The sequence below is a fragment of the Dendrobium catenatum genome, unplaced genomic scaffold (assembly GCF_001605985.2).
Source record: "Dendrobium catenatum unplaced genomic scaffold, ASM160598v2 fragScaff_scaffold_432, whole genome shotgun sequence".
Taxonomy (NCBI): Eukaryota; Viridiplantae; Streptophyta; class Magnoliopsida; order Asparagales; family Orchidaceae; genus Dendrobium; species Dendrobium catenatum.
In genome coordinates, this window is record NW_021318894.1 from 177,096 (window position 1) to 195,404 (window position 18,309).

At 35.1% G+C, this 18,309-nt stretch overlaps 2 protein-coding genes across 3 annotated transcripts in view; both read right to left on the reverse strand.

The window, feature by feature from the left end:
- The window catches only part of LOC110092639 (probable cyclic nucleotide-gated ion channel 5), a 92,411-nt gene that overhangs the window by 14,521 nt on the left and 59,581 nt on the right, over positions 1-18,309 (reverse strand). The gene's annotated exons all lie outside the window — the stretch shown is intronic.
- On the reverse strand, positions 3,342-3,791 carry LOC114579500 (protein GRAVITROPIC IN THE LIGHT 1-like). The gene has a single exon (XM_028694262.1). The coding sequence runs from the start codon at positions 3,703-3,705 to the stop codon at positions 3,409-3,411; it is 297 nt and encodes a 98-aa protein (XP_028550095.1). The 5' UTR covers positions 3,706-3,791; the 3' UTR covers positions 3,342-3,408.

Sequence of the window (18,309 nt, forward strand, 5' to 3'; positions counted from 1 at the left end):
TTTATGGGTATTATTACATTTTTATTTTGATTTGTACAAGAGGTGGGGGAAGATTATTTGGTGGGACTACACAAGCTGGATGTGATCAGGATGGAGGAGGAAGCGGATGTTTCTCTTTCCGTGCAGCCCTTGGTTCCGCAATACAGTAAGGATTTTCAGTCACCTCAAGGATGGCCCCCTCCACCGGAACACGAGCATATCTCCACCTTGAGGACAAGGTGGATTTTCGGGAGGGGAGTATTGTTAGACCGGTCCACTGGACCGGTCCAGCCGGTCCAGGCGGGACCGGCCAAGTCGCGAAACAGACGACCTGTTCACCTGGGCGGAGGCCGCGCGCACCGCGTGCCTTGCGGGAGCCGAATAGGAAGCTTTTTTGGGGAAATTAAGAGGGGAATTTGAATGTAGGGACTGTTTAGGGATTTCCTTTTGATTTGTATGCATTAAATAGTTTGTTTTCTTAGGGTTTGGGTATCTTGAATTTGGCTGAAATTTGAGATCTCTTAGATTTAGGTTTTCTTTGGGCTCTAGCGGCGTCTAGAGATTTGGGAGAGATCGATCCTCCTCTCGAATTGAGGATCAATTGTATCTTGCTCTTTTATTCATCGTTTAAGTGGAATACAAGTCTTTTCTTGAGTTTTCTCTCGTATTTTCCCGAACAAGTGCTGTTTTTCTGCTGTAAACAGCAGAAATCTGCTGTTTTCCTGCGTGGACAGCCAGTTGGCTGCTGTTGGTTCGCAGATTTTGGATAGGTTGCTTGTGAATACAAGCACTTCCTATCAGATTAGTTAAGGATCAATTAGATAGTAGAATTATAATAATTAATTGAGTTTTTTTTTAGCAGCCGAATAGACGTTTTTAGGGAGGAGACTTTTGGAAATCGGTTGAAGAGTGGGACCCACTCTTTTTCCATATATGGTAATTAATTCTTGGTAACTGCCGTTATTTCTGTGAAGGAAAGCAGAAAAATTTGTAGCAAGAATTCGGTTCTCCACTCTCAACCGAGACCCGCAGGGAACAGATTGGCTGAAGCAAGAGGCATAAGCGGCAGCGGCTGAAGGATTTTTCCAATTTCCCTGTAGAAAGATTCGGCACAGTGACTTCTTGCGGGCTGTAGTGGTTTCAGCATAGTGCTGAAAACACTGTAGCAGAGGCGGTCAATTGCCGCTGAGAACAGAGGGAATTCGCAGAACCTTCTGTAATAGTTCTGTGGTTCAAGGGATTCAGAGTATATCTTTGAAGGGAATTTTGCTGCAATTGTATGGTAGGATTATCAGAGGAGAGAAAGGAAGAATAGAAGAAAAGAAAATCGGAAAGAAAGGAAGAAAAGGTGAGAAGTATACTATTAACCTTTATCTATTATGTCACCTAAATTTAGTAACATTTCTAACAGTGATAACCTAATTGTATGATAGGATTATTCACAGATTTATGCAGAAAGAAAGCTTTGGGTTTGTGTATCAAAGGAGAAGGATTCATGGTGTAGGTTTTGAAGAGATCAACAATCAAAAAGGTATATTATGTAATTAATTATAGTTGTAATCATCATGAATGGTTAATTTATTATTTATGTTTTGAAAGTCTATTATGCAGAGATGCAATATGAGAATTTGTTTAGTCATCATGAAGATATATTAAAGTATTCACAACTTTCAATCCATGAGAACAAGAGAGATTTGATAGATGTTAAAATGTACTTATCTCAGTCTTTTCTTAACTGATAATTTTATGCAAAGAAGTTTCTGTTTTAACTTAGTAGCTACTAAATTCATGGTACACCAAATGTATAAGTATAAGCAAACTTGAAGCTTATAATCATTAAAATCAGATATGTATTATGAAGGTATGATGTAAGGAATATCAAATTAAAAGTAAAGATTGGCTATATTATGATGAAATGATGTCTACAATATCAGGTGGGCAAAAGAGACCCAAATTACTAAGCCTGTTTTGTAGAGGGGGCAAAAGGGACCCAAAAGAAAAAGAGATCTGCATAGCAGGTGGGGCAAAAGGGACCCAAATGAGGCAAAAGGATCTCAATATAATTCAATGGCGATAATGCCAGGGTAACTTGGGCTCTATTGAATATTGTTATGAATTTATAGCCAAGTCTTTTACATATTTAATTATGATATTCAAATAAATTCGAAGAGAATTAAAAAATGCTAATTAGGATTTATGATGTTGTTATCATTAAAAGGTGAGTTTAATGCTTTATGACTTCAAGATTTTGATTTATTCTCTTCTTATATTATAACTGTTATTTAAATTACATAATTTACTGGGCCTCATAGCTTACCAGTTATCTTTTACTGACTGTTTTTACAAGAAAAGGAAAAGAAAAAGTGGAAGAAGTTTGATATGCAAGTATTTAAGTTTTATGTAAATGTTTATTTAAATGTTTTAATCTACTCTTAAGGTTAGTAAAGAAGTTTTAATGATGTTTTACTTTGATCTGTTTTGGATTTCCTTAGTGGCTCTATACAAAGCCTTTAATGTGATGAAATTTGGGGAATTATTAGATGCTTCCTTTGTTATTCCAAATGATGTTATATGATCTTCTATTTAGATCTAAAATGAATTCAACAGATCTCAGAGGTAAATGATGAACATGTTATGATTAGTATTGTTGCACTCTGCAGTACAGTGTAGTCTTTTGTGGGGTGCTACAAGTTCAGCATGCAATTTTTAGATGCTAAGTTTCAAATGGTCATGGTTATCCTACAGAAAACTTCGCATATCCCAAACAGAAGTATTACTTGGTCGCTTAATATTATTCAAAAGAAAAGTTAAATGAGAAGAAAGCCAAAGGTGGTTAGTCAGTGAATGGAGAATTCAAAAGATTTCATGGTTGAAGTTTTTCCAATACTCAGTAAAGTCAATTCATTAATGCGAGCATCTAGCTTGACAATAATTAAAAATGTATTAGCTCAGGTAAACTAGTCTAAAAAAATGAAACAATAATGTTATGAGGTTCGTGCTTGCAGCAGCCATCTTTATAAGATATTGAACCCAGAAAGAATGGACGCTAATGCAGTCAAGGTTATGAATTTAAATAGATATCAAAAGCCCGTGATAAAACTACGGAAAGAGAAGGTAAAACAAAGAGCATCATAGGAAGCCTCAACAAAAAAATTGCAATAAAGATAAATGGAAACTCGCAACTGCTTGGGAAATCTAATATGCGATAATCTTCAATAAACAGCAACTTAAAGGTAACAATTATCTTATAAACGATCATTTGAATGACTAGAAAATCAAACTTCCTTACGTGCACTGTGCAAAATATAATTATGTGTCCCATTACGGAGAACTATGACAAATTATTTTCAACAGGTCAGATGGAACTAATGATGTAGAACGGGTATGGGGATTTGAATTCTATGGATCTTGAAGAGCAAATACAGAAGTCTAAACAGCAACTTTTGGTTTTTGCTCTCGGTAGGCATGCTTGAGCTCGGATAGCTTCATAAGCTCTTCGATAACAAGTTTATCAGCAGCCTGGATCTTCTCAGGGTCATAAGGAGTATGAGCATCCTGCAGCTGAATGTATGCAGCTTTCAAAGATGAAATATTGTTGAATATTTTTGATACCAGGGTCTCCATTGGCTCTTTATTCCGATTTGCTGCCTCTTCCATTGGTTGTGGATAAACCTTCTGGTTACTGTTATCATGGCCTGGGTTTTCTTTTGGTCCTGTGCGTAGCATAGCTGACTCCTAACAAGCAGCAGCTATCTCAACTTTCTCTGATTAAAAGATTAAACATTTACCATCTCGCATGCTTGGACAGCAGTTGGTAGCTTTATGGCAGCGAAACTGGTGGTCTCCTCTTGCTGGAATTGATGGACAGCAAGTTGGAAATTTGGGACAGCAATGGGAAATTCTGGACGGCACACAAAATCTGTCCAGAAATCTGGACAGCAACTTGGACTAGGACAATTCAGGATTCTGGCTCTCTAGATGCAAGAAAACTAGATGAATATTATGGGGAATTCTCTGCCCAGCAGTGGCGGGGAATCTGAAATTAATTTCAGGGCATAAGGAGCATGCCAAATAAGTCACAAACTAATATGGAGAGAAAGGGAAAAGGGCCGGCTGGTTATGGGAGCATTAATGGGCTGACTGAAGGCTTAATTGGGTGCATTAATTAGATAGGAGAGAGGAAGAGAGGAGGGGGCGGCAGCCCATGATGGGGTTTGATTGGCTAATTAATTGAGGGAATTAATTTGGATTGATTGGATTGGAGAGAGAGGGAGGGGGCCGGCCATGCAAGGGGCTTGATTGGGGGGATTAGGGAATCCTTTCCAAACTTAGGATCTAAATTATGGAAAGAGGATTAGATGGAAATTTCTGATTAATTTCAGATTTGAAAAGATTGTGAAGTTTCTAAATTAAATCAATCTTATTTTAGGAAAGGATTCAAATCAAATAAATTTGAATTTGAAATTTGAAATCCTTCCAAATTTAAGATGATCCAAATTAGGTAGGTCTTCAATTCTTTCCCTAGAAGAAATTTTGGAAAGAAAGGAATGAGGGAGGGAATTAAGGAGGCTTTAATGCTTCCTTAATTTTGGGGATTGGATTTAGAATGAATTAAGTCATCCTAATTAATTCAAAATCCAATGGAGGGAAAATTTGAAAACTTTCCTAAAATAGATTTTATAATTTAGGAAAGAATTTGAATTTCAAATTTGGGGAAATTTGAATTCAAAGACCAACTAGATTATGACAATCTAAAATTAGGAATTATCCAAATTAGGCAATGGGGTATGGGAGAGGGTGTGGCCGGTGGTTTGAATGGAGCGGGTAAGGGTCCGGCGGCAAGGCGGAGATGGAGACAACGTGATGGTGGAAGTAGGGAGAGGATGAAGATGATGACTAGTAAAAACAAGAAGGAACAAAAACAAAAACAAAAGATAAAAGATAAAAGATAAAACCGCGAGCCTTGAACTCTTCCGAAGACTGACGGGTGATACGTTGCCCTCTTCCAAGGGACTTCAAACCACGAGCCCGGACCCATCCTGCGGTTGGTGGAAACTCCGACTCCCTCTCATAGGGATCTTACTAACGTTCTTCCCAAAGAACACAAGTGCAAAACACATTTTTTTAATTAATAATCCATCATTCTAATACAAGAGAAGGGGCCTCTATATATAGGCCTTAAAAGAAATTAAAAGACACATTTGCCCCTTAGGCTTACATAAGACAAGAGGGTAAAAAAGGAAAATTGCAGAATTAAATCAAAATACACTTAATAAACTAAAATAAAACAAATTGATCTTGGTCGTCGATCTTCAGCTCCTCCTTGGATAGGCATGGACGGTTGGATGTCCGCATCAACTAATGAAGTCAAAATGGCAATAATGGTCATAAGACTAAGACCGTTAAATAGCTTTATATGGAAAAAATAAAGGGAGAAAAATACCTGTTTGAAACCCACTCACATAAGACCTTTCCAAGGGACTTTTACTTGATCACTTGCTGATTTGATCAGTCAATTGGGTTAATAAAAAGTTTATTATTAAATATCAAATAAGTTAAACCACTTTTAGTTTACGCAAGTCTATACAGAGTGTTGTGTAAAAGGGACTAAGTCATTCATGTAGCACAAGACATGCATCAAATATAATTCAATATTATTTCTATAATATTCTAGCATTTTAGATCATTTTTGGATTTTATTTCAATGTTATTGCATTTATTTATTAAGATTTTTTATTTAAAATTACATGAAAGGAATTTTAATAGTTAGCTAGTTTTGATTTCAAAATAAGCTTGATTTTATCTTGTAGCTTTTTTCTATTTATAGTAGTTGACTGATATTAATTGCAATTTGACTGAATGAATTATGCATTCCATTTAAAACATTCCCAGCAATATCCTCCATTCTCTCTCCTAAGATTCCCTGTCTCCTCACGAAAATCTCTTCTTCCCATGCCCCACCCACAACAATCTCTCTAAAATGATTTTATAATTCATGTTGAACCATTTCACATAATTTCTCTGTCCAGCATAAATACCAAGACAAGTGATATTTTCTTCTCAAGAAACCCCCAACTAAGAATCGTGGTTTTAAGTTTCGATGGATTCAGTTTGATTTTGATGATTTTGGATTAGTTTCAATTGAAATTGATAAAAAAAAAATAATAACATTTTTTATTTTGACTAATTTTGAGGTACTGGGTGATACTGAATTTTTGGACAATACTCAAAGAGTTTTTAACTTAAAAACATATATTTTGAATCAAACTATAATAAAACTCTTTAAGAATCCACCAAAATTCTACACCAAATTTCATGTATTATAACTTCAACCTCGATTAGATCATTCCCTCTATTTTCTGCCGCATGCTTCTATAATATTTTATAATAAAAAGTAATCAAAACTAAACTGAAACAGAATCTTGAAACTGATAAAACTATCAAACTACCTAAAACCAAAATTTTACGATGAAAACAAAATCAAAACAGAGTTTTAAAACCCTGTTAAGAATGCCCTCCTATTCTCTCATAAAATTTGTCTACAAGCCCGATTCATCCCTCTCGAATGAATTTAGGGAAAAGCAAGCCAACTATTTATAGGTCCAATTATTAATTTTGTATCAAAAGGGATCCATTAACAAGTCAACCAATTTGGCATTGTATATAGCTCAAATTATCAATTCAAGGTGAAGATCAAGATGTAGATCTATCAACAAGGTCATTATCAAATTGCGTCAAATTATTTTTCAGCACTAATTTGGTATCATAGTTGAATTTCTCGGAGGTAATTGTATCTAAATAATAGCCAATCATTCTTCTTTCTACTTTCAAAGCTCCAATATATTGGTTTTCAACTGATTCCACAATGGATTTATTTTATGACCATAATAGAAGATATGGCAATGAGAGCTATAATAGAAGATATGGCAATCGAAAACTCCGAACTCATCCGTTTCGTCTAGTCGGAGGACTTCTACTCCTTCCTCCTTCAACTCGGCGGGCTCGCAGCAGTCAAGGAAGCTTTTGGAAGCCTTCAAATAGCATATTTAGCAATTTGGAGCACCTTGGACAGCAGTGACAATGTCCGGAGTGGCTTATACAACAACTTCATCTTTCTCGCCTTTTGACAAGGCGAGTGCATTGCGGCTTGCACCAAGACAACCCGACGAGATAAAATCCTTTGAAACTTAGTAAAACCTAGGTCCCAAAGCAAATAGTTGTGTGGTTGACACTTCCCAAGCCATAGGTCCTTTAGAAACTTTGATTTTTGCTTCCTAAAAACTCTCCATTCACTGTCCTCTCCGCAAAACTGCGAAAACTTGGTGATTTCCATTTGTTTAATCTCTTGTGAGAACCAAAAAGGCATGCCGATATGCTTAGGGTGGTCGGATTTGTGTCCGGCAACCCCACAAATGCATGTAAAAGCATTCATATTTGTGTCCAAACCGTCACCTATAACAAACCTAGGCTTCACTGCCATCGCACCCAAATTTGGTGTCTATGCATTTGACCAAACAAATTGCATTGGTGCTTAGGATTTTGATTATGCTAAAATTCATCTGAAAAAAACGTCGGTCTCTTCTCTAAGATTTGCATGTTTATAAATATTTTTGGGGGAATTTTAAGCATGTTCATTTAATTTGTGTGACAAATTTGAGATAAATATGGATTTTCAAAGACCCATAAACTAATCCCTTATGTGTCCCTAAATTATTTAAACATGCTTCACATCTCTTAATTCATATGGATGAGGATGATAGTGAGTAATCCTCTAGAATGTAAACTACCTAATTTTTGTACCATGACAAAATTGGCATAAACATTGGAGAGTTTGCAATATCGGAATTGATAGCCTCTAGGAATTGGTGCATGACTAATGGATTTGCTTGGTTGGAAGGGATATTTAAGATATCAAATTATTGTGAGGTTTTCTATAGACCCTCAAAGGTCTATGTTGTAAACCCCACAATGTTTATGATCAACCAAATTCATGATTAATCTATTCACCAAATTTAGAGCACGCAAGTGACGATCATTGTTTGTCTACATCTTCAACATTTGAAACTTGGAAAATTAACTAAATTGGCTTATCTAACCTTCAAGTGGGCTTGAGATATGGCATGGGCCCTCAAAGGCCCATGAGCCCTCATGCTCAAGGTTAACTAGCTCTATTTTGTGTGGCTTTCCAAATTCAATTATTGGAACAAAATGGCCAAAATTCTTGGAGATTGAAACCTTGCATCAATGCTTTAATAAATCAATTCATATCAAAATTGATCTTAGGATCTTCCTAGAGACCTTCAATCATCTAATCATGTCAAAATTGATTGGAACTTTCTCTAAAGCCTTAGATGTGTTTTCCTACTCTAACTTGAGTCAAAATCATGTTTCCTAGATCCCTTTCTAAGATTACTAAGCCTCCAAATTTCTTAATCATAACAAAATTGGTTTAGAAATCTTTCCAAAGCATTAGGAAATCAACCTTTTCCCTCTCCAAATGAATCCAAAACATTCATAGAAGATTAGTGAACTCCTTTTCAAATGCATATTTCTTTCATGCATGATGTTTGGAGCCTCCTCAAGTCCCCAAAGGCTTCATTACATGAATCTTTAGCATCCCTTAGGAGCTATTGTCGCTCTACCTTGGGTATGGTGTTGTGAATTTTCTCAAAAGACTCAACATAACATAGCACATCTTCAGGGTTATCACCTACCATTTTTCATGTAAGATATTTTGAAGCCTTCCCAAAGCTTTAAATGTTCTATCATATAAATCATCGTGACTTTATGACCAAATCCTAAGTCACTTCATCATTTGTTGATAACACATCTAGCAAATGAACCATTTCCCCCTCTCATGAATGACGATTTGAGGTTCCTCAAAGCCTTCAAACATATCACTACATGAGTTCTTCAACCTTAGGGACAAATCCTAGGTTTTTTCCATCCCTTGTTTATTGAAGCATAGAATCAACAAACAATCATCTCTCTTCTCTCATGCATGACTTTTGGAGCCTCCTCAAGGTTCCGAATGTTACATTGCAAGAGCCTTTTGATCTTAGAAATAAGCTCTAAGTCATCCATCCCTTGTTTGAATGGTGGTTAGGCCTAGACTCTCCAAAATTTCCCCTACAGAGAGGAAACCGGGAGGCTGCTGGATTTTTAACTGAATAGAAGACCTTTAAGAATAACCTATTAACTTAACAATGCAACAAAATGGAAAAAAAAAAACTTAAATGCATAATGAGTATGAAAATAGTAAAATATAATTTTTGTTGCTTTGAATGAATATAAAAGAACAAGCATAGGATTGCTAAGGGTGTAAAACCCGCAAAATGCTATTTTAGGCTTCGCACGCTTTTTAAAGCACGGCGACGAATTTTTAAGTAAGATTTTCAATGTTAACAGAATTTAACGAAAATAATTTTAGAAAATTCCTTGCGAAATTCTGATCGTTTTAGTATATAAAACTTGTACCCAATTTTTTGCCTAATTTTGGAGTTATTATTTTTAGAAGCCTAAAAATACCAAAACTACCCTTAACCATTTGTTATGTCGAAATTTCTTAAGTGAGGGTAGTTTGGTCATTTAGCAAACCCTTCCTCCTATACACTACCCGCACCCCTCCCTCTCCATTTCACGCGTGAACTGAGCGGACCGAACGGGAGAAGGGACGGACGGCATAGGCGACGGGTGGGCGACGGGATCCGCTCCGACGAAGAAACTAGTTCGAATCGAAGAGGACGACGAGAGAAACACTCAGGTACGATTATTTTAGAACGAAATTTCCTAAATCTCAAGTTATTTGAGATCGAAAAATCTAGGGTTTTTCCAAATTTCGATTTTCTTTCGCAATTTCTTTACGAAAACTTGAAGGGAGGATTAGAGGAATGTTTTAGCAATGAAAATGAAGAGATTTAAGGGAATTTTTGGAGATAGAAAAATTAGGGCTTTTACCCAAAACCTAATTTCTTAGGGTGCTTTTACAATAGTGATTTTTATGGGTCTTAGGAATGTTTCTAAATGAAAATTATGAGTTTTCGTAAAGATTTGCTTTTTCTTTAATTTTTTTAATTAAAGAAATCCGAAAATAATTAAGAAAATTATTAAATTAGGTTTAAGGAAAATTTTGGCATATTGATTTGAGGGAATTTAAGAATTTAGGGTTTCCAAAATTTAGGCATTTTACTAATTCCGAAAATAAAAATAAATTATGTTAATTATTGGTTATGATCGCGATGTATGCTTAGTTAGATTTTAAATATCTTTTAGGTGTGGATTAAGGTGAAGGCAAGTGGTTGACGGCGTCGTACAACATTGTGGTATTTATTCACTGCTTGCAAGGTAGGTGATTTGCATTTAAATTGAATTTATGAAATGTTAATTAAATAATTCTGCACTTTTAAAATTGTTGCAAATTTATATTCCTGATCTTCTTTATTATGACTGATAGTTCTTCAATCTTTGTTTAATTCATGTTACATTATTTTAAACTGTTCAAATTAAGCAAATGATAAGAGATGCAAATTTTTCTTTTAACTGATAACTTAGAGAAAATCATTTGAGACATTGATAAATTTTCAAACCCCCTTTTATGAAAGTATTATATTAAAGTGCATGTGCATGTTGATCCGGAAGTGTTATAAATGGTAAAGGTGGCTCGTAGAGCCAATGGTAAAGGAGGCTCGTAGAGCCTATGGTAAATGAAATGACCAAACAATTGATTGTGTACCTGATCAGTACAAAATCAGGCACTTCCGGGACGGGTGAATTATATTTTATGACTATGAAAATTTTGTATTTAAGGAAATATGAAATGTTTATGGAAAAGAAAGTAAAGAATGATATGGAATAAAGAAAAAGTCTAAGGAATGATTATTGAAATTATTTTATACATTCAAGTATCAATGTTTACACTGTTCTTTTATTATTTCATGCTTAATGATATGTTTAAGAAAGATAAAAGAAAATATTTCATAAATTTGAAATAAATGTTTTTCACCTGCTGAGCGTTGGCTCATTCCTATTTTTGGAAATATTTTTCAGGAGATAAGTGATGGCTGCTCGACGACCTTATACGTATCGTCGTAGGGGACTTCTGGATGAAAGGTTTCATTTTATGATTTAAGTTTGAGTCTTTGAATTTTAATTCTGTGATGTTTGTGAGTTGAGTTTGTATCAGTGTAATGAACAGTAAGTGGAGTTTATGTAATGTTGATGGATAAAAAAATTTTAGCAATTGTATGTGTTGAACAGTTGAAACACTTGAGTTTGATATTGTTTAGAGGCTCTTTCATATATTTTGAGATGATATTTATGTTCTGGTCTTAAGTTCTAAATGAAAGTATGTTATGTATTATGCTCTTCCGTACGACCGACTGATCCCGCCCCGATATTATCGGGCTAGCCGGGCCGGGTCGTGACAAAGGGTGTTAATAAAAGGTTCAAATGAGGCAACTTGCTTATGAGCATAAATAAGAACTCTTAGTGTGTATAGCAGCTCGCTTACAGGCAACATTAGAGGATTGTACTTATGCAACTCGCCTACGGGCAACAACAGATGATTTGTAATAAATGCAGTTTGCTTACAGGAAATATTAACAAATTTGTAAAGCACACTACAATTCACCTGTGAACAGAAGCAGGAATTTCATAGTGCATACAACAACTAGCCTATAAGCAATAGGAGATTTGCAACGAACAATATATCTAACTTACATGCAAGAGCACAATCTCCTACTAACAAATATCTCCTACGAGCTATGCTGAATGATATGATAATTTAGAGACAAAAATGAACTAAACATCTCTCCTCCGCATAACAGCTAAAACCTAACTCACCTTCACGCCACCGAATCCGCAATACTCATACAAGCAAATAAAATATGTTTCTAGAACATCAAATAAAATGTTGTACAAACTTTAGCTACAATCACTTGTCCAAATAATCATATTTAAATACTTTAAAATATCCCCTCATGCATTAAAATAGAATTCTCTAAATTTAAATGTGAAGTGTCGAGCAAGGTATTGACGTCTCTAGGATGTAATGAACCGATTGGGGGCTGGTTCAACCGAATCGGCCACCCGTTTCTTTTAAGACCCGCGACCAGGAGGGTGCGCTGCTTTGCGATGAAATACAAAGAGGAAATAGGGGGGGGGGGGGCGGACGACCGAACCCATGCACGGCGACTTTGGAGGAATTTTTTTTCCATTTTTAGCAAACGAGCGCGTAGGAGGGTAAGATTTAACAACTCCTTTTCGTTCTTATTGTTATAGAAGTAAAGGTTTGGGTGAATTTGCAACAAAAGGAAGAAACGGCCGAGGGAAGAAAACGAAGAAGGTTAGTTTCTTTTAATTCTTTATTTTCTATATAAATCCTTCCCCAATTTCTTATTCTAAGCAATCATCTAAACAATGAGGATGTTTCATTTAGAACAAAGAAAGAGATTTGAAGAATTCAGGAAAGGAAAGAGAAGGATTTGAGTCGGAATAATCCTCTTTAAGTGATTTGCCTATTCTATGTTTTCGTTAGATTTAATAGAACGAACTTTTAAAAGAAACAAAAGAGATCAAGTGGTACATGTTGGATTCTTCAAGAAATTCATCAAGGAAAGAATTTGAGACTGAAGTGGAGATAAGGATCGACGAACTGAAAGTTCAAAGTGGGTAATTATGCTTGTGAAAATTTTTACTAGTTAATTTCATTTCAAAATTCAAATTATAGTTCATACAATTGATTGTATTTTATACATGCTATTCCATGGGAAGATAACTATAAATGAGACAATGTGAATTCTAATGCATGCATTGATATCGAACTTGTATAAATGAAATGAATGAAATACTATAAGCATGTAGAAGTTTATCAATATATGTGAAAGAAAATATATGCAAAGGAAATAGAAAATAGTTGAAATGCATATCTATCTAAGAACACAGATACATAAACATTAAGAGAAAATGATATAGTATCAAATGAAACAAAAGGAAAAGGTTATGCATGCAAAGTATATAGGAGTTACTGGCTGGGGAAGCAACGTACCCATGCACGTAAAAAGGGAAAAGGCAACGGAATTGGATAAAGGAAATGGAAATGGTTGTACCTTTGGGTACATTTAGACGATGCTCCTGTATAAATTCAATAAGGAAAAGGAATATAGATTAAAAGAAATTTTATGAATGAATATGATGTTATATATATATATAAGAAAAAAGAAAAGTGTTACAATTTCTTCATTTAGAAGAGTTATGGGTTATGGAGAATACCAACATATCAAATGATGATATGATCATTAGTTTTTCCCTCTAAAATGCAATAAAGATAAGCTTAAAAGACTATAGACTTTTTTTGTTGAGGCTCTGTCAAGCCTATTATAAATCTCTTTACATTCCAATGAAAGCACAAATGATGGAGAGTTCATTGGAATTTTGGGTATTGTTGGCCTTGGGGGATGTTGGGAGGCTTTCAAAGAACTAAATTAGGTTGTCTTGATCTGATTTGAAAAGCTTTTTGGTTAGAGCAGGGATGTGTTTTATATAGAGTGAATAGTTATCAATACAAACGACGAGGCGAAAAAAGGTTTGTGATTTTATAGTATGGTTTGCTATTGGTGTGCAATGTTGCGGCGAGTGTTTTATAGAGGGTTTGAGTAGAAGGAAGGCTATATCCATCGAGGGGGTTGGCAACTGGCTTTAGTGGAAGGCCTGTTCGATGTGATTATGATTGAGGTTGTTAGTGGTGATTTGTTATGCTGCTGGAGAGTTCATAGTTCTGTTCAAATTACGGGAGGCCAAAAAAGTGGTTGTTGGGTATATGTTTTTTACTTTGCCTTTCAATCCTGTGGTTTGAGGGAATAGGTGGAGCATCGAAGGAGCCAAGAGGATAGAAGTTTTGAGGATGAACATGGCATCATAGGTGTGGGCTTGGAAAAAGGTTCCAATATTTATTCTATAAAAAGTTTTGAAGTTTACCTCGAAGGGAAAATGGATTTTTTTTTTATAGGAAATGGTGTAGTTTTTATTTGATTGAACATAAATCCACATGCAATTGTTGGACAAAGTTTTATCTATTAGTTAGTATCTACCAGTTCAGTGGAGATCTAAGCTGCATAATTTTTGAGTATTCTTGCAGGTTCCAACAGCTAAGTCATCTTGTATTTGGACTAGAGAGGGAGCGTGGATAACGCTTCTCTCTTATTGATCTAAAAGGGGACCTTTTTTGTAAAGAAGAAAGGTTGAAAAAGAAAATTATCCAATATCCTTGCACCAAACCTTTCATAATCATTCAAGGGATGAGAATGAAAAGAAAAAAAACCTATTCATTCGAAGATAGAAAGGTAAATAGACCATTCATATTCTCTGATTTTTTTTTGTCTGGCTGGACAAGCAAATGCTCATGACTAGGGCTACATGCCAATAACATATCCAACCAATGGAAGAACCATTGATGGGGACAACCAACACCCCCCCCCCCCCCCCTCTCCCCCTCCCCCCCCCACCCCCCCCCCCCCCCCGCCCCCCCACTGAGAGAATGATATTAGTTGTGATAGATATGTTACTCATCAAAAATGTTGCAACCAACGAGCTATCTCAAAAGGATAAAGAGTTTTTTTTAGTTTAGAAATGAGATTTAGGGTTTGACATGCTTAAGGGCGTGGTTAATGATCTTGATTGGGTGGTTTCATTTGCTTAAACAATTGTACTGAGGGAATTACTAAGTTATGAGGCAAGCCAGATTTAAGCAGCCTATTAATTTCTTCTTCGGTCATCATTCTTAACATTGTGTCACCAGTCTGCCATGCATAACCAGTTCTCCTTTACCAGTACTTCCAGCAGCTACTATTCAGATGTTTGCATATAATACCATATCTTAGCAAATTAATTAACACCATGATTAGATTAATCTCCATTAGACTAAATCGAGTAGGTAATATGAGGAGGTGGTTATTGAATTAGTTTTATGACATTAAATTGTTGAATTTGTTTGTGAGGGACAATTATTGTGGTTACAATGGTATTTTTTTAGCTAGTGGAAGATATGAATATTGCAAACCATGGTAGAATGATAGTTCTGGGGGCAGGTTGATGATTACATTTCAGATCGAAATTAGCGATGAGAGAGAAGCGTTTTTGCAATATTAATGTAGGCATTATAGGGTTTAGATAGATGATATAAGGTTGGGAAGGTTTTTTGTGCAAAAGTTGCGCATTTAATATGGAATTAATAACTGTAAAAATACGTAGATGGGTTAGAAGATTTTTTATGAAAGTAGAGTAAGCCACAGTAGCAATTCTTTTTTATTTCATGTAGGATAAGTTCTTGGTTTCAGTTTTAGTCTTTCAGATTCTGTGTGTCATGATTTTCATTTTTATGTGAAGTAGGGACAGAATGAATTTCATAAGTTTCTTTTGGCTCTAATTCTTTTTGTACATAATTAGATTCCAGGGAACAGTATACTAGGAGCCATTAGTGAAAATCAGTAAAATTTGAATAGAAGTTAGCAAGTTGTAGGTCTATTAAATAAGGATGTCGCTAGTTGGGATGAAGCGCTAATGATGATATGATGATTTTTAAGAGATGTTTTCTATGCATAACTAATATTTTTAGAATTGAATGGTTAATATAAATAATAAGGTGATAGCCAATTGATTCCCACTAGTCACATTTTTAAAAAACCTACATTTAGGTCCCTGGTTTTTTAAAATTTCAAGAAGACCCTTTATAGCCTTTTTTTTTTTTTCAACTTTGGCAACCCATTAGCAATAATGCTATTAGTCTATAAAGTAAATATTTACACATCTTTATTTATCATTTTATACTACTCGTCCTTAATATTTCATATTTTGCTTTGGCGAGGAAATTTGGGTAAAAATAGGAAAAAAGAAGCAAATATTAATGGTATAAACTATGATCCTTTTTTAAAAAATGCTGACAATAAGGACAATGTATTTCAAAGAATATGAAACAAAAAGCGGTGACTGAATGTCATTGATAGGAAACATTCATGCTACAGCTTCAAATTAATACCACGTTGGGGCCCAAAAATTTGAGCTTTAGGGTCCCCGGCCTCTCACCCTGTATATTACAGGCAGAGTTAACGAATAATAATTCTGGTGTGAAAATTTTCCAGAAGAAGATTAGATAGAGATACAGGTATTACCCAAAGATTTCAACCTTCTAGTCAAAGACTAAGAATCTGAATGTTTGGTTTCCTATACGATGCAATTCCCTTATACTTAATTCCCCTCTACATAATGATGAGAGCACTTTTGATACTTCGTATCCATAATATAGTACCATATTTAGATATTTAAGTTAACCTTTAAGTTATGTAATTTAGCCAACTCTGCACTTAAAGCGGATGGTTTTTGGGAATGATGATGAACCTTGATCTAAAGATTTCATAGTTCCGTCTCTCCGGGTCTCATGGTCCCTTAGTCGTTATAAATCAAAGCAGGGTGTCGAGCAACTCTGATGACCCAGAACTTGTTTAGCAGCCATGAGGGTTGCTTTGATACAAGGATAGTCTTGTATAACTTTGGTGTAGTGTTTATTCTAGAGGACGAATTTACAATCACTTTCGCATAATAGAAGGCTTTGTAGCAATTATCGAATTATACCGTTTTATAATACTCATTTACTCAATGGAAGATAAGTCATTCGGGAGAATATAAAGACTTTGTTATGACCATCAAAGTACAGTGGAATCGTTTCAACCAAGCCACTATGCCCAGTGGTATTTGGTCTATAATCATTGCTACAACATGAAGTAGTCCTAGCCAAGCACGAGTTATTTTGTATAAGTCGTCTGGCTAAAACCACTGATTACAAATCAGTCATTAATTGTTTACCGCGCAAGGGTCGTTTGGCCATGGCTAACTAGTTTTGGTGGATCCTTCTTGCCAAGCCTTTGGTTATAAGGAAAATATCTTCCTTAGGCATGAAACTAATGAAACTATTGAGAATTGAATTTGAATGGTATATTCGAACGTGTTATTTGCTCTCTTTATTGGAGCTAGATGTTAATTTCTAAGTCGTCGCTCCTTATCAAATGAGATTGGCGGCAGGTTGGATGAGTTTTGCTTTAAGGTTTTAAATGATTAAATTTTAATGTTTTAATTATTAATATATTATATTTTGATAGACATTGAGCTTTTGAAGTTTGAATAGAATCTTTGAGAAATAACTCCTTGGTTGAGATTTACAGTTCAACATGGCTTGTCGTCGGGTGACATAGTTGTCATTTGAAAATATCTGCATTTTGTAGGAATTGATAGCATTTAAAAGTTAGTGTCCTCCGTTGGAGATTAATTTCAACACAATTCATCACTGCGGATGAGCATTGTTTATTTATGACAAATGTTTTGTATTTATTAGGATTGGAGGCATTATAAAAGGAGTAGAATCTCCTCCGATGGAAAGAATAAATTATTGTTCAAACATCGAGACCAATCATCAGAGATTGAAAGTATAGTTATTTGAGACCTTTCAAACTCTGTTATATTGCTAATAGAGGATTTTTGAGTTATATTATGAATTCCTTGTGTAGATTTATCATATGACTTACTTAATAACTGAGACTATATATTTTATATAAGTTTCCCCTTTGAAGTCTAATGTGGCACTTTAAAATAAAATACCCAGTAGATTTGTGATTAGGTGTTTGTTGTAAGGTTAATCCAAGTCCATGTCGCTCCATTCTTTTTCAAGGAGGATGAAACTTTGCAAATATTTAATCCGCCGTAGCATTTGTCGGAGCCTTGAGTTTAAGAGTTAGTTAACAACAGTAGCACTATGCGGATATTTTATATTTCTATTAAATCTATATCATACCTCTTGAGTAATGACTCGTTTCTCAATGCAATAACACTCTTCTCAATAGTGGTAGTCGTTTAGAATCCCACAGGCTGTCTTGCACTGCCTCCTATGTCATCGACCCGGCCCGCGTGTACTCGAACTATACGAGGCGGGTACGAAAATATGTCCGGACCGAGTAAAATTTCTTAAACATTATACTACTTCATCTTGTCTAAAGAGACACTAAACACAAAAAAATATATTACCTGATGTCATTTGCATTGTCGTCTTCTGTAAACATGTTCTCTCTTTCAGCCATTTCGTTATTTAGGAACTTACTGAAACATTTAAACTCGTGGGTTTGAGTTACTAAGTAAAACTCATGGGTAATCTTCATCCCATTTAAATGCAGAAATTCCTAAGATAAAATAAAAGTTTTAACTATTACATGGTGTACTTTTGCTTCACTTTATTCATTTCCTTTAATGTAATTTCATTTAACATTTCTCAATCATATATATATAATATAT